This window comes from Dipteris shenzhenensis, chromosome 33 (assembly GCF_047967505.1).
Source record: "Dipteris shenzhenensis isolate YYH24624 ecotype China chromosome 33, Dip_SZ_1.0, whole genome shotgun sequence".
Lineage (NCBI taxonomy): Eukaryota > Viridiplantae > Streptophyta > Polypodiopsida > Gleicheniales > Dipteridaceae > Dipteris > Dipteris shenzhenensis.
The window spans coordinates 32241770-32258903 of record NC_141628.1 but is presented as its reverse complement, the minus strand read 5'-3'; the positions used below and the strand labels follow the sequence as shown (position 1 = coordinate 32258903).

Here is a 17134-nt window from a genome sequence, read left to right as displayed (position 1 = left end):
AGAAAGATCATCATATTGAGGGATGATCTATATAGTACTCCACTCCTTCCAATCCCTGCACTCCACCTGTATCCCTATTCTCATCTGAGTACGCTGCCTAACATGTGTATCCCATTGACTACAGACAAAGGGCACTCTAGGCTTTGATGTGTCTTTGTGTAGAAAACTGTATCTTGCCCTGTGTATGATGTCGAGAAATTCCTTGAACCTGACTATAAGATACCATTACAGTTCCAAAAAACACGAGTCAGGATCTCGGTGCTCTGAATCTCATAGACCTTGTCGGAGGACCACATCAGATCCTTGTCAGGGGCCTATCAGAAGCCACCTATCTCGAACCACAGCTCACTTCCCCTCCTTGCGGGCAATGTCCTGCATCTCTCCTCTATCTGCAAAGGTGTGAGGTCCTCATCAAAATGGATTTAGGGGTAGTCCCATAGAACCGTCCGCTTGTGTAGTGCTTCAAGGCAAGCGTGAGTGTACCTAAATCGAATGTCCAAGGGCTGCTCTAGAGTGGGTCCCGTCCAAGGCACCATGTGCCCTCAATCCCATACTGCCAACGTGGTAGCCACGAAACTGGTTGCAACGTGGTAGCCACGAAACTGGTTGCATCATCAATGGTAGTGGTGGAGGAACGAGGGGTTCCCCTAATTTTGATGTTGAGAGACTTACTGGTTCTCTATTGCTGCTCAAGAATGATGGTCGAAATGGTGGTTTTTATAGGCTCTCTTGTTTCGTGACATCCACCCATCTAGAGGCCTTCCTTATGGCCAATTGCATGGTGGCTGTCTGTGTCTTCATTGTTGGCTCACTGCTAGGGGCTGTTGCTAAGGCATAGAGCTCCATACAGCAGAGCTGCAGTACCTCCTAGATGAGGCTATGGATAAAATGATCCTGCTTCATCTCTCCTGCAAGTGGGCGATGAACCTCGATGACAAGCTACACCCAAGCCGGAGGTGGAATCTAGTGTGGCTGATGTGACTGGTATGGGTAAGGTATGAAGGGGGACTGAGTTAGTGGGATACGGGATAGAGGCATAGGGGTGGAGATGACAAAGAACTGAGAGTAGTGTGGGGTGGCCGAGGTGAGCCCACCTATAGAGGGAAAGGGTGCTGGCTATAAGGTAAAGATGACAAGAAAGTGGAGTACTGTAAGGGGGCATAAGGGGGTAGGGTGGAGGTTGGACTAGAAGGGCATGTCGAGGCCGGTGCTGATGCCTATGTCAAAACTGAAGCTAATCCCAATGATGATGATGATGGTATTGCTGTCAAGGATGATGATGATGATGCAGACACTGAAGCTAAGGCTGAAGCTGCTGCCTTCTGCACGGCCGTACTGTTTGTCTAAAGACTTCTGTGATTGTGGCGGTTGTTGATGTCGTTGACCTTCAACTGTTCTTTGGCTTTTTGGCTTCTCTTCTTTCTTTTGTCCTTTCTCCCCTTTTGCCATATTGTTGTGCTGTTTTTCCCTGTTTTATTTTCAGTTTGGCCTGAGTTACGAGGGGGAGAGGGGCTCATTGCCATTTCTCTATTCCTGCAGGAGCACAATGACGGTGATTTCTTGAGCTAAGAGGATGGAGAGGGGGCCCTTCTTGGCAAGAAAAAGGCAGGGAATGGTCAAGGGGGGCGCTGCGAGAGAGACGGAATGGTCAGGAGGGACGGGGGCTAGGAAAGGCCAAGGGGGGGCTGTGAATGTAGGTGGAATGGGTGGGCTGGGGGGCCCGGAATGCAGAAGCGGGCAGGAAAGGGTGGAGTGCAGATGCAAGAATGGAGGGGCTGGGAATGTGAAGGAGCGGGATGTAGAAGCATGGGGGAGCAAAATGTAGAAGGGGGGGGGGGGGAGGGGGGGCTAAGAGGGGAAGAGCATGCTGTGTGACTGGGCTGGGAGAGCAGACTGTGAGCGGGGGCTAGGAGTGTTAGAATTATTATCATATTCTAGGCAGTAGCCAATGTAATGTAATAAGTGAGTTAGGGGCACTTTTCCCTCATTAGGTTTTCCCCCCTGACCACAGTCTAATCCCTAACTAAGGCTAGTGGATAAGATAGGGTTTTGTCACTTAGACAAAACCCCTCACTTCTGTTTCGTACTCACTTCATCAGTCCACTATTCAGCAGACCTAGGTTCAGCTCACTCTCTTGCTCACTCTTGCTCTCATTTTGTTCACATTTGGTATCAGAATAGGTTCACCCTGCCTGCCCTCCTGTTCCCAGCCTGCAAGCTCCTTGCCCGAGATCTGCCGCCATTTGTACAATAGTAACGATTCTGTACCCGCACGTGCGACGCCGCTGTCCGTACAGTTGAGTCTGTACGATTTGCAAGCTTGACGTACAGCCATCGGCGGACACTGTGCGCAGGTCTCGTCCGTATGCTGCTGCCTTAAGCTCCCATCCATATAAGCGTATGGATTTCGTACAGTCAGCCCGTATAGATCCGTACGTGTTAGTCTGCATCAGCGCCGCCATACGTACGCTGCTCATACGTACAACAGTACGGTCAGCTGTATTGTTCCGTGCACCGTGCTGTTCCGTACAGTTCTCGTATCTGCTACTGTACCTGTTCAGATGCTACAGCCACTATTGAGGATGATCCTTATACTTTTTTGACTTGCAGTTATGATCCTTCAAAGGATGCATGCTCTCTGTGTGTCAATGAAACAATGAATACTTGGTATTTTGATAGTGGTGCTTCCAAGCACCACTTCTAAGAAGAGCCTTTTTGCATCTCTGCATCCTCCACCTACTAAAAAGAAGGTGACTTGTGCAAATAACTCTTCTTATTCAATGTGTCGAGTGGGGGACATCATCCTCACATCCACTGATGGCACAGATTTTAGAATTTCAGATGTTCTCTATGTGCCTAGTATAAAGAAGGATTTGCTTTCAGTGTCCTCTCTCAATAGAGGAGGATTTCAGGTTATATTCGATGATGCTAAGTGTGCAGTCAGAGACAAAGAGAATGACTATGCTTTGATGGTGTCTGGCACTTTGTATCGGGGTCTTTTTCAGCTTGACATATATGAAAAAAGATCCGATCTTGCACTTTTAGTGAGCACTCCCACTACTGCGATGTAGAATGTGGAGTTATGGCATGCCAGGTATGGGCACATGAGCTATGGCAGCTTAATGACACTTTAGAAGCATGCTATGGTTGATGCATTGCCTCCTTTGGAGTCACCTCCTCATGCATGTGAGGGTTGCATCCTTGGTAAGATGCATAGATTTCCTTTTAAGAAGGATGGTGCAGTGAGAGCTACACGCAAATTACAGCTCATTCACAGTTATGTCTGTGGTCCCATGAGGACACCTGCGTTTGGTGGTTATCTCTATTATGTTACATTCATATATGACTTTACCAACTACACTTGGGTCTATGGTCCTAAGGCAAAATCAGAATAGTTTATGCATTTTAAACTTTTTGTGGTGATGGTTGAGAATGAGACAGGACTCAAGGTGCAGACACTTCACATAGATAGAGGGGGGGAGTATATGTTTCATGAGTTTGAGGCTTTCTTGAAGGAGAGAGGCTCATGCATCAGCTTACAGTGAGGCTTACACCTCAGAAAAATGGTAAAGCTGAGCGTAATAATGGCACTCTTATGGAGATGGATAGATGCATGCTTACTAGTAAAAAGTTGCCTCACAGGTTTTGGCTCGAAGGTCTCGTGTGCAAACTATGTTTTGAATCGGGCTCCCACAAAGACTTTGAAGACAATCGCTCACTATGAGACATGGCATGGGAGAACGCCTTCAGTGGATCACTTCAGAGTTTTGTGTTGTGTTGTATATGCCCACGTGCCTGTGGAGTTTCGACATAAGTTTCAGATAAGGCACTTAAATGCATTTTTGTTGGGTACAGTCCACAAAGCAAAGGCTATCGTCTCTACAATCCTGCTTCTCGCAATATTTTTTTGAGTAGAGATGTTATATTTTCAGAGAATTCAGCACATACACATGCTGAATTTACTAATCCAGCTTCTTCAGATGATGTTTTTGAGGGGATGCTTCCTATAGCATTCGGCTCCCCACTTGAGGCTCATGCTGAAAATCAAAATTTACAGAAACCTCCTCCTCATCCACATGCCCCAATTCAGCCACCGGCTGATTTTGTACCTCCATAGGGTGTGGATGAAGTTGTCAGGTAAGAGAGTCAAGAGATACACGTAGCCAAAACAGTAGTCCTGAATTGGTTGCTAGAGACCCGCAAGGAGAGTAGACTTGAGGCCTGATTGTCTGGCAGGACTCGTAGTGCACTAAGGCACGCAGGGGGGGCTCTTTCAGTTGAGACAGCTTATGCAGGTACTCTTCTTGATGAAGAAGAACCTGACTCTTTTGAAGAAGCCAATGATAATGTGCATTGGATGCATGCCATGCACAATGAATTGCAGTCCATTGAGAAAAATCAAGCTTGGGATGTTGTGGATTTGCCACCAGGTAAGCATGCCATTGGTACCTGTAGGCCATCTTCTCCCGGTCGTAGTGATGCCCTATGGGCCCTCGTATGTGTCTTGTAGGTATAGTTATAGGCACTTCAGTGTTTTAGTGCCTTTTATGCCACATAGTACATTTAGTCCTATGTGACACCTAGGACACTTAGTCCTAGGGTCTATCTTCATGTACTTTGTACTTTCATTTCCACTATTCTAGTTGACATGACGGCCTTCAGCTCCTAGCTTCGACTCTTCTGCATGCTTCCACACTCCAAGCACCTATAGTACCAAGCCCGATCACATTTAAAAATATGCGCCTAACATCTCAATTCCTCCAATGCATCTAAAAATACAGTAGATAAGTCAAAGAAGAAAAGATGCAACTATTGTCGCAAGCCAGGGCATGGAATTTCAGAATGCAAGAAGCGCATTGCTTCGGAGAAAGAGAAAGTAGGATTGAGAGTCAATGCCTCGCATGCAATTGAATCCCACGAGCCAGCAGATGCCTCACATGCACATGCTCTCCAGGATGATTGGGCATGGGCTGTCCATTGCTTCTTTGATCCCTCCAAAGTTGATGCATTCTTTACTGCTAATGATGCTCAGTCTTGGGAAGATTATTGTCAGTAGAGATGTATTCTTTGCTGAACATTCGGCTTCTCCTCTTGTGGATTGCAAAGCTAAGCCAGAAGTTGACATGTTTGATGCCTTTGACTCTTGGTTACCTCTGCTTCCCTCAAAGGGAGACTTTGACCAGCAACATGAGCCTCTTGCAGGCCCTCCAACAAGCAATGATCAGCCAACACCCCATACTGATTTGCAGGTTTCTCTTCCAGCACAAAATGATCCCACTATTCATGATGCAGTGATTGAAGAAAGAGCTGTCAATAGACAGCAAAGGCAAGTTCCGAGATGGCTTCTTGACACATTGAGGGATAGCAAACAAGATCAACCTCTTGCTGCCCGGACAAGATTAGGGAATAGACAGATGCATGGTCACTTTCTTGAGTTTGCACTCCTTGCTACAGCTTGCAATGAAGAGCCTTTGTGCCATAAAGATGCTTTTGATAGCAAAGAGTGGATGGATGCAATGAGAGCTGAGCTACAATCTATTGCCAAAAATGACACATGGGAATTAGTAGATCTACCTCCCGGCAAGCATGCCATTGGTACTCGGTGGGTCTACAAGTTAAAAAGGAAATCTGATGGCAGCATAGGTCGACACAAAGCCCATCTTATTGCAAAAGGGTATGCCCAACAACAAGGCATTGACTTTGAGGAGACCTTTGCTCCCACTTCCAACATTACTACTATTAGATGTGTTATTGCCATTGCAGCCCATCACCATTGGCAAGTGCACCAGCTTGACATCAAGACTGCCTTTCTTCATGGGGTTTTGCAGGAAGAAGTTTATGTGACACAACCTCTTGGCTTTGAGGTTGTTGGTTCTGAAAACAAGGTATGCTGGTTGAGAAAAGCCCTTTATGGTTTGAAGCAGGCACCCAGGGCATGGTATGCCAAAATTCATGCACACTTACTGTCCCTTGGTTTTCAGAATAGCCCCACAGAGCCCACTCTTTATGTCTGTGGGAGTGGATCTGATTTTTTAGTGTTGATTTTATATGTGGATGACATGCTGATCACGGGTCTTGATACTCAGCATATTGCAGCAAGCTTTTGAAATGTCAGACATGGAACAGCTGCACTATTATTTGGGCATTCAGTTTACTCATGTTGAGGGGGTATCATGATGTCACAGTCCAAGTATACCGGACAGCTCCTTGATCGTTTTCAGTTTGAGGATTGCAAGCCAATCTCTACTCTAGTGGACCCTGGCTTCAAATTTTCAGCTCATGATGGGAGCCCACCATGTGATATCACTCTTTACTAGCAGGCTGTTGGATGTCTCATTTACTTATGCCACACTAGATTTGACTTACAGTCTGCAGTATCCCAGCTCACCAAGTTCATGCACATGCCCAGTTCACAGCATTGGCAGGGAGTGAATAGAGTCTTCAGATATGTCAGAGGCACTTAGGATTTAGCCCTCTTCTATGGTGATTAGGGTTCACTTACCATGCATGCTTACACGGATAGTGATTGGGCAGGTTGTTCCGACACCAGAGTGTCACATGCCGACAACTGTTTTTTGCTCGGCAGTTCATGTATCTCTTGGCTCAGCAAGAAGCAACCAACAGTTGCCACATCCAGCTGTGAGGCTGAGTACATGGCAGCCTTCACCACTACAGTACAGTGTGTTTGGCTTCGACAGTTGCTTACATCTTGGTATTTGCCAGACATCCTCCACTATGGTCTACACTGAAAGCCGGAGTGCTTTGGCCATTGCACGTAATCCAGTGTTTCATGCGTGTACCAAGCACATTGAAGTTCACTATCATTATGTTCAAGAGCGGTTGTCAGCACGAGACATAGAGTTGTCCTACCTTCCCCCAGAGGACAACATAGCAGATATGTTTACAAAGGCACTTCCTCGTCCCAAGTTCGAATTCTTTTGATAGGCTTTACACTTGGTTCCCTTTGTTACATGATCTGACATACCTTGTACATTCATAGGTGGCTATATCCTTTTGGATGAACATGTGCCACCATGACCAGAAAATACTAGGTATTCTGAGACGTTTTCAGAATACTTCAGCCCATACCATGGAGGGCGGTTTGTAGGCCATCTTCTCCCGGTCGTAGTGATGCCCTATGGGCCCTGGTATGTGCCTTGTAGGCATAGTTATAGGCACATTAGTGTTTTAGTGTCTTTTATGCCACATAGGACATTTAGTCCTATGTGACACCTAGAACACTTAGTCCTAGGGTCTATCTTCATGTACTTTGTACTTTCATTTCCACTATTCTAGTTGATGTGACAACCTTCAGCTCCTAGCTTCGACTCTTGTGCTTGCTTCCACACTCCATGCACCTACAATACCAAGTGGGTTTTTAAAGTGAAAAGGAAGCCAGATGGATCCATTGACAGGTATAAGGCAAGGCTGGGTTGCCAAAGGCTATGCACAGAAGAAGGGCATAGATTATGGGGAGACTTTTGCTCCTACATCTCGGATGACCATCATCAGGTCAGTTATTGCCATGGTTGCAAATTTTGTTTGGAATGTCCATCAATTGGATATAAAAACAGCTTTTCTTTATGGGGACTTGCAGGAAGAGGTTTATGTCAAACAACCTCTTGGATTGGAGCTTTCTGGCAATGCACTTCAGGTTTGCAAGCTTAATAAAGCTTTATATGAGCTGAAACAAGCCCCACGTGCATGGTATGCCAAGATTGATGCATTCCTGGCAAGTAAGGGGTTACATAATAGTCCCACGGAAAGCACCCTCTACATCAAGAAGGATGGGGGGGATATTTTGGTCATCATTCTTTATGTAGATGACATGTTGCTCACAGGGTCAAATGAGGAAATAATTGCAGATTTTAAAGCTGAATTTGACATGACAGATTTGGGCATGTTAAATTTTTATTTGGGGATATCCAGTTTATACAAGACAAGCGTGGCATTGTTATGTCTCAATCCAAGTATGTGCAGAAGCTCTTGGATAGGTTCAACATGTATGATTGTAAGCCTATAGCCACTCCCATGGAGCAGGGGCTGAAGCTTACTATGTATGATGCAGGTGAATCAGTGGATGTCACACTTTACAGCCTGGCTGTTGGATGCCTCATCTATTTGTGCAATACATGGCCCGATATTCAGTATGCCGTATCTCAGGTGAGCAGATATATGCACAGCCCAAAGACAACACATAGGTAGGCTGTAGAACGCATCTTTCGTTATCTGCAAGGCACAAAGTCATATGGCTTGATGTTTCCCTGGGGGGGTGACTTGCAGTTGCATGCTTACAGTGATTCAGATGGGCTGGAGACTATGATACCAGGCAGTCCACTAGTGGTAATTGTGTCTATTTGGGCAAAGCTTGCATTTCTTGGCGGAGCAAGAAGCAATCTATAGTGGCTACTTCCTCATGTGAAGTTGAGTACAGGGCAACTTTCACAGCAACAGTTGAATGTGTTTGGCTGCGACGTTTGTTCGCTGATCTTCGTCTCTTATTAGAGGGTCCTCCAATTCTCACTGATAGTCAGAGTGCTATAGTAGTGGCAAAGAATCCTGTGTTCAATGCTCACACGAAGCACATTGAGGTTCATTATCATTATGTTAGAGAAGTTGCATGCAGGGGAGATCAGTACACATGACAATGTTGCAGACATCTTCACCAAAGCACTTCCACGTGAGAAGTTTGAGGCATTTCGTAGTGCCCTAAATTTGGTGATTGATCACTACCTTGTACACCACATTGGCACTGCAGGGGGGTGTTAGAATTATTATCATATTCTAGGCAGTGGCCAATGTAATGTAATAAGTGGGTTAGGGGCACTTTTCCCTCAGTGAGGTTTTTTCCCCCAACCACAGTCTAATCCCTAACTACGGTTAGTGGATAAGATAGGGTTTTGTCACTTAGACAAAACCCCTCACTTCTCTTTTGTACTCACTTCATTTCAATCCACTACTCAGCAGACTTACATTCAGCTCACTCTCTTGCTCACTCTTGCTCTCATTTTGTTCACAAGGAGCAGGGGGAGCAGGGCGGGGTTGAAAGCAAGGGGGAGCGGGTGTGGCGGGGCTAAGAGCAAGACGGATGGGGGGAGTCGGGCAGGGTTGATGGAACGAGGGGGGTAGGGTTGAGAGAGAGAGAGAGGGGGGTAGGGTTGAGAGAGAGAGAGAGAGAGAGAGAGAGAGAGAGAGAGAGAGAGAGAGAGAGTTTATTTAAGTCTTCGAAAGATCGATGGGCCTATGAGATTGTGAGAATCCTGATACAAACAAACTGTGAGGGTGGAGCTACTAAACGAGTGTCCACACTAACGCAGAATGCAAAAGCTAGTGCTAAGTACTACAAAGTCATGTCACAGTGATCGACTACACATCGGTATCATCATCATCAGGTCATCAAGGCTTCTCCTTTAGTGCTAGCCTTCATCATGGCTGAGTTTGCCCTTGACCTTCGGAGTGCCGACAGAAACTCAGTATGAAGACTTTGTATAAATGGATGCTCAAGTATAGGTGGGTGTGTGGATTTGTATGTGTGAGAGCATATTTTTATACTATGGTCTACACCCATTGTTGGGCGCTGATGACGTCAGTGGGGATGTCATAGTAGCTAGTCCCTGCTATGCGTGATGGAGTTTATGGTTTTCAATCGCACTATGTTGTGTTTTTAGAGGATGAGTTTGGGAATGTTCTGGATTCATGTAGGTATATGAGACAGCGGAAGCATGAAGTCGGCGAGAGTGCTGTTGGCCGCTCGCGGGCATGGTCTTGTGTCGTCTCCTGGTCATAGCTTTGCGCCTAACAAGGGCTACAATGACCCCTGTTGATTGAGCCCCGACTCTGAAGAGAGAGGAGATCTCCCTAAGTGTAATTTGTGCGTCAACCCTCTGTCTGAGCTGTTGTGTCGTTAGCTTTGGATCCCGATCATGTCAGGGCCTTGTAGTATGGGGATCCACATGCTCTGGCTGAAAGAACTCCGTGGTCGAGCTATGAGAAGAGTCTACCAAGGAGGAGGTCTGCTCCTGTCTCCATGATCGAAGTAGACGCTTGCGATACCTAATTGCCTCATGGATGAAAGCCGCCAAGCATCTTTGGTTTGGATAGGGAAGAGATCGGGACAACACGCCGGAACTGTCTTGGAAGAGGCAGTAGAAGCATTCTTGGATCTCATAGTATACTGGGCACCTGAAAATGAAATGCTCCTCCGACTCAATCTCTTGTGTCACATAATGTGCATATGCGCCTCTCCTGGGGTAGACCCTCTACCTTGCCACTCTCAATGCGCAGTCTATGTGAAGAAGACCCAACTGCCTAATAGAGATCCTCAGTGAGTAGGGTAAGTGGATCTACGTATATCCTGGTGGGTCAATGAAACCCTCCTCCGTGATATGTAAACAATGATCGATGTAGAAGCTGAGCTTCACTGGAAGCTCGCTCGGTCCCAACCAGGTTTGGAATGTGTGTAGTTGTAAAAGATCCTTGCGGATGACCTAGTTGATCTCGTGTGATAGGAGAGGAGAGAACGGTGCGTCAATGCTATATTGGAAGGGAGGGAGTCAATTCATGTGGAGCCCCAGTCGCTCAAACCATCTCTGTGTGTGTGCATACCACCATCTCTGGTCACCTACTGCTGATAGGGCCATAGAAGAGGACAATGCTAGCCATGGTAATCTATTGCACCCAGAAGTGCAGTCCCCGTACACCTGACATGTTATAGGTAGGCGATAACTTGGAATATTGCATCCAGCTGTAGTGGGGATGACCCAAACTCAGCTTGAATGATTTGGTGAGGGACATACGGCTTACAGCGGATCATCCGCGATAGCATGAGAACTTGTAGCCGGTCCACACGAGCCCACTCTATATCTGACAGATCCGGACCCCAACAAGGGCTGCCATACATCCCCGCTGGAGGGACCAAGGAGTTAAACAACAATCCCTTGGTCCACGGATCTTGAAAGCATGAGCGGAAGCACTGCCTCTCTAATTTGGCCAATGAAGTGTATCGCCTGCTCAGGCGGGCCTGCATTGCGGGTCTCATTGTGAAGATAGGTCCAAAGAAGACAACCCCAAGGTATGTATATGACGAAACAATCTCAACAGGCAACCCGTCAAACGTGAATTGCTCCCGGTGCATAACGGCTCGAGATGTATTGAAGATCATGACCTTGGTTTTACCAAGGTTGACCTTCAAATCATGGGACTCACAAAAGGACTGTAGTGCATCAAGGTGTCTCTTGAGGCCCTCTGCTGATGAAGACAAAAGTGCCACATCATGTGCATATAGCAATATTCGGATCAGCATGCCAGCTAGAGAGCATCCATTCCCCCCCTCGGCGCCTGAATAATTGTCTCAAGCTCGTCAATGTAGAGGCCAAGCAAGGTGGGTGATAAAGGACACCCTTGTTTGACCCCAATAGTGCTCATGATCTCATCTGTCCACCTTGACCCTCCCCGGACTTTGCCAGAGAGAGAGAGAGAGAGAGAGAGAGGGAGAGAGAGAGAGAGAGATTAACGTCTGCGGAAGGCCTCACAGGCCTATGAGACAAAGTACAAATCAAAGAAAACTTCATCATCTCTGAGGAGAGAGGGAGTGCACAGAGCATCTTCTAGAGAGTGCATAAAGCAACTCTCGTAATTATTATAGATCATACCTATGCTTTAGTATTATCATTATATGTGTGTGTGTGTGTGTGTGTGTGTGTAGAGAGAGAGAGAGAGAGAGAGAGAGAGAGAGAGAGAGAGAGAGAGAGAGAAGAGATTGCTAACATCCTTGGAAGGACCATAGGACAAATAAATAGTCAGATCTTCATGATGAGTGCCCAAGGTTATTACAAGCTATCTACTTTTTCCTGCTGATATTGTGTGGCCACAACATCATAAAATCGAACTTGGTTACATCCTTTAAGACCAGTCTTTAGGATTATTATTATTTTGGGTGGGTTGGGGTGCACGAGAGAGAGAGAGAGAGAGAGAGAGAGAGATTGAACAATGTCTCTCAATGTACAGACAAATGACTACTGTGCAATACCTCTTGAATTAAGAGATGAAGTGGGAACACGTTATCTGGGTGCTCGCCGAGCTTTGCTAAAGACAGGAGGAGACTTCCCTTTTTTGTCACGACCAGATGAAGTAAATCTTCACTTGCAGGTGAATTTTAAATCTTTGCTATTGTGGTAGATTCAGTGGGATCCTAATTTACTAATTTGAAAGCTTATGTAGTCATAAGGCTTCCACCATCAGTAATCGTTGCATAATAAAGAACTAGACACTTTATGATCCAGAATAATGGTAACGGATGCGAGAATCTTGTAGCTTGCGTGATTATTCAAGCACCAAAAATTTCAACTTCAGCAGTCACATGTTATGTGAAGACACCACTATTTCATATTGAAAGCAGCAGTAGTGCAGAGCCGAATAGATGCACTAAAATCTTCATCCATGACTGGAATGAGCAGTATATTTCTTTGTTGCCATAGTTTTCTCTTAAATCAAGGAAATACAAAATGCAAATAGTCAGAAGGCACCAAGTCAAAATGACGTTGGTATGGTTCTCAAAGGGTAGGGGACCCTTGCATCTACAGTTTAGGATCTGGAATGACTAGAATTCAACGTTCTTTTTGTGAAGGCTTCAAACTCACGATTACCTCTTGTGCTTGCTCTGAAATAGATTCCACTTCAAACACACTTATTCATTCTATGCGTCTCCGTTGGTAGTTTTTGTGAGCACATTGCCCATATAGCTTGATGTGTGCAGTTTTCAAGTACTAAAAGAAGAAAATTTGTACACGAGTTTTTATTCCAAATGCATACCCTAGCAATCAACGGTATACACAATGGCATATAGTATTAAATTATCAGGTCAACAATCAATTGGTTCCTCTCAGGCCTGAAAGATCGAGAGCAGCTTATTGGTAGCGCAGTTTGGGTTGGCCTGAAGCGTTGGAATCTCAAGATTGGTATCTTCAATGTTTGTGCTCTAGTTTATTGACAGTAACAAGTACCCTTGTGTCAGCAAGTTATGAGCCTATTGCTTGAGGTGGACTCTTGGATTGTTGGAAGAGACTTACAACCTGGAAAACACAAATAAGCTTGAGGAGCCTCATTCTCATAGATCCCCTTGTAGAGAGAGGACGGTAGGAGTAATTTATTGTGTCCATTCAAGGCAGGGACTCGTGATGCGAGCAGTATTTGGACAATCTTGTTTATTCATGCGGCGAGCATATAGTGACTAGATCACTTCTATGTTGGGGACTGGGTCCATGGACCAAGGAGGTTTCATGGGTGTCTTGGCAGGGACGACTATCGCTGGTCACTTACCCGTAGTCCTTCACCTAGAGGTATGTAGTTCGTAGGCTCATATACAAGGAGGAGGTTGGGAAGCACATTACTCAAATAGAAAGGAGGTTGGGAAGCACATCACTCAAATAGACCTCCCAACTTGGATAGGCTTTGTGGTGGTTGTTGGCTATCTAGAGGAGCAGCAATACTTGCTAGGAGCAAGCCCTTAGTTATGCCAGGACTCTCAAAGAAAGGGACTAGGCACTTAACACTCACAAGAGATCGGCCTCCATAGAGGGACTCCTCAAGATTTGGTGTCCATAGAGAGACTGAGGGAACATCAAGTAGCCTTCACCTGGTGGGCTGCTCAATATAGGCAGGGATAGGGTAGAGCTTCACGCTGTTAAGGGCTTACCAGTGAAGTTATCTTTCCACTTTTCTCAGGCTCTGTGGACTTATAAGGGGGCAGGATGAGGTGCTGGTTTTTGTAGACCACAGGGTCCAGGTGAGTGGGACTTGGCTATAGTGGCTAAGGGATAATGATAGTCAAATGCTTATTTAGCCATTGGAGGTTCTGGTTCTGACCACCACAGCGAGCTATTCCAAGGAGATCCTTCCACACCACTTTCTCGCTCTTCTAATTTTTTGTTTATCTTCCATGGTTTTCAGATACCATAGAAGTCTTTAACCACTAGCATACGTGGAACTGCATGGAGATGAAACCATCATCATTTCGTGCTCTAATTCATGCATCAACACCCTCATTCTCGCCATCATTTGAATCCTCTTCCTCTGGAAATAGTATAAGCGGTTCTGTACTTCAGCTGACCTACCACCCACAGGGTTCGTAAAACCGGCAAGCTTTGTCCATGGTCAAATAACCATTACAGATGCATATCTTGGAACTTGGATCCAGCATCTGTTCAATTTGTTGAAGTTGAGCACATGCATCTGATTCAATATTGCAAAAAAGGAAACATTTGATTTGATACCCAATAAGCTTCATAAGGAGCCACCTGTTTACATCATCTCAACAACCTTGAAGACGTCCTTGATGCCTTTCACAAGAAAATTTTCATCATAGAACTTATTTCATGCCCTCATCTGTAATACAGCAAGCCAAAAACAAATTCCTTGACAAGATTGGCAATGCCAAAAGCATGTTTACTACAGTGAGCTGAATTAAGACATCTGCATGCCCTTATTCTTCGAGTGCTATCACTGCAAAAAATGGTCCTACAATGTTGGTCTCTGATTGACAAAATGTTGGCTTTGTGCCTCCTTTGGGCATGCAGGAGTAGGGGGGATATCAACTTTTCCTTAATGACTTAGTATAGCATTCATACAACCAAAATGTTTGGAAGCCATGAATGAGTACTACGGCTCTATTGTGAAGAATGATACTCGGGATCTTGTTGATCTGCTAAGTGCTACAGATGCAATTGGCATAGAGTGGGGTTGTAATTTACAAAAGTAAGATAGCTTGATTGATAAATGCAGCACAAGTGTTGATGAACATAACCGTAGGAAGGAATTTGTTTGATGAGAATTTACTCCTGTAGTCTACATGAATACAAAATCAGAAATGTTCCTGAAGTAGCAATAAAGCATCATAGTAAGTGCGATGTGCAGCTGTGATATTGATGATTCAATCACAACAGCAGTAGTAGCTCTTTACTCGGGAAATTGAAAATAAGGTTCTTCATGGAAGGGAAAGACTTGGGAGCAACCTCAGATACCTTCCCTCCAACAAGAAGGTAAGAAAGGCTCCATTAACAAGAATGCTATTTCTTAACAATGGGAGATGGCAATTAAAGATACTATTGTGTATTTCAAATTAGGTGCTGGTCTAAAGAGGGGTGCTGGTGGTGCTTACCACAATACAGTTGATATTTGAAACCAATGCGAGGACATTTGAATTCCTTTCCAGCTACCCTGAGCAAATAGATCTGTAACATAATTTGTTGCAGAATCGACACTTTCATATGTATATTGTGTCTGACTTTGGTAGGAATAGGATCTTGATTTCAAAAAGGCATGCTTGCTAATTGAATAATTTTGGTCATGTTCCTGTTGTAATGAAGCATGCTTAGACAACAATCACACATCAGGTTGTTTCATTCAATTTAGTGACATGTCTTGTATCTTGTGCTCTAAATTCAACCATATACAGTTACATTTGCGGCGAGTTGGAGTGGATGGAATTATTGGGAAAAGCGGACCCGCTTCAAAAGACAGTAGTGGTGACTCTACAAGAAGTGAAGACCAAATGAATGATACACAGCCATCAAGGAAAGGAACAGAGTCTTCCAAAGGAGACAGCCGAGGATCCTTACCATCAGCAACAAGTAACAGCTCATCAAATGAGGTTGATGGACAGCTGGACTTTTTGGAGTCAAAAATCATGTACCAAACGTGTGACTCCATTCAAGATCTATATGAAAGGGATGCTAAGCTCAATGAGTTTGCGATTGTCAATGTATTTATCTTAATGCTTTTGTCTTCAACCTGTTCACAAGGATGGAGCTCTTGTGAACCTCTCGATCAAAAGGTAGGGAGTATTGTCCATCTGTCTACTGCCACACACTAGTCCACACACTAGTCCTATGTTGTAACATTAACGTGCTTTGTCTGCGTTTCACAGGCTCTTCCCTTACTGCCAGATTGGCTATTGACTACTGGTTGAGTTGTTTTTAAAGCTGTTTCATGTTTTCAAAACCTGCAGAATTCAGTTTTTCTGACATCACTCATTGCTTTTACTGAAACTGCCAGTATCATGTACATATCTTCAATAAAAAGTTCATACATATCTTCAATAAAAAAGTTCAGTTGCTGGGCAGGTAAATTTATAAAAATGCCTCTATTTTTTGCTTCAGAAACAGAGTGGTGTTTGCATAGAAGGATTGTAGCATCAAAGAAGTATAATCCTCTTTTTCCTCACGATAACCATCCAGAGCTTGTAGAAGTACGTACCAGAAGAAAAAATAGGTCACACAGTTTTAGGATGGGGAGAACGTTCATCCTTCAAAGCAAACAACAAAGCATGGGAGAGCTAAACCCGGGGGGGGGAGGGGGGGGGAGGGGTGGGCTTAGGGCGAGTACGATGGGGGATAGGTACAAAACCCTCCATTTGGATAAGTATAAAAGCAATTATGCGTGATGAAAATAAACAAATCATGTTGATCGCACAAGACACCCGAAGTGGAAAACATGTACACTGTTTCAAGGATGTGTGTGCCAACGACAATGTGACAATTTAGCTGCAGCATTGCTATCCTGGCAAGAGCTCATGTTATACAATCAGTCCCCCATTCATGTTTTCTCTATTTAAGAGAACTTTCAGCAGTGTTTCTTTGAAACAAAATGTCATCCATCCTTAAATTTGTATGTATTCTTCATGAAGTTCAACTCAACCTGCTTTGACTTGGAATGTACATTTGATCTTTATCCCTTTTTCCCCTTTAAAAAAAGAACCTTTTATTATATGCTATAAGTTCTAGTGTGAATGGTACTTATGCACTTAGACAACCCACATTAGAATTTTTGATATATTGTGTCATGTCCACCTTTAGGTAACACTTTTATAAGAGAAGAGTGTACATTTTGTATAGCCAAAAGATTAATGCCTTCTCATTGTGTGTGTGGAGTATGTGAGCTATGTTGAGTAATTATTATCTCCTCTCCAAAATGTTGACCCTTGAAACCATTATCAAGTCCTTATTCACATAGCCACCTTTGGTTTAACATGTGATAAGTGAAGACACAATCTTACACAACAGATGAGAGATTGTAGCTAACCATAGGTCTTGATATGTGCAAGATCATCCCTAAGCTAAATGCCTTGGGTTCTACGCTC

The 17134-nt window shown here is 44.6% G+C and overlaps 1 protein-coding gene across 1 annotated transcript in view; it reads left to right on the top strand.

Moving 5' to 3' along the window:
- Nucleotides 1–16076, top strand: part of LOC147879980 (alpha/beta-Hydrolases superfamily protein) — a 59218-nt gene extending 43142 nt beyond the window's left edge. The window contains exons 7-9 of the mRNA XM_087371808.1: nucleotides 12007–12147; nucleotides 15452–15829; nucleotides 15923–16076. Coding sequence (XP_087227934.1) covers nucleotides 12007–12147; nucleotides 15452–15829; nucleotides 15923–15964 — 561 coding nt within the window. The 3' untranslated portion in view covers nucleotides 15965–16076. The remainder of the gene's footprint in view (nucleotides 1–12006; nucleotides 12148–15451; nucleotides 15830–15922) is intronic.
- Nucleotides 16077–17134: the final 1058 nt, after the last annotated feature.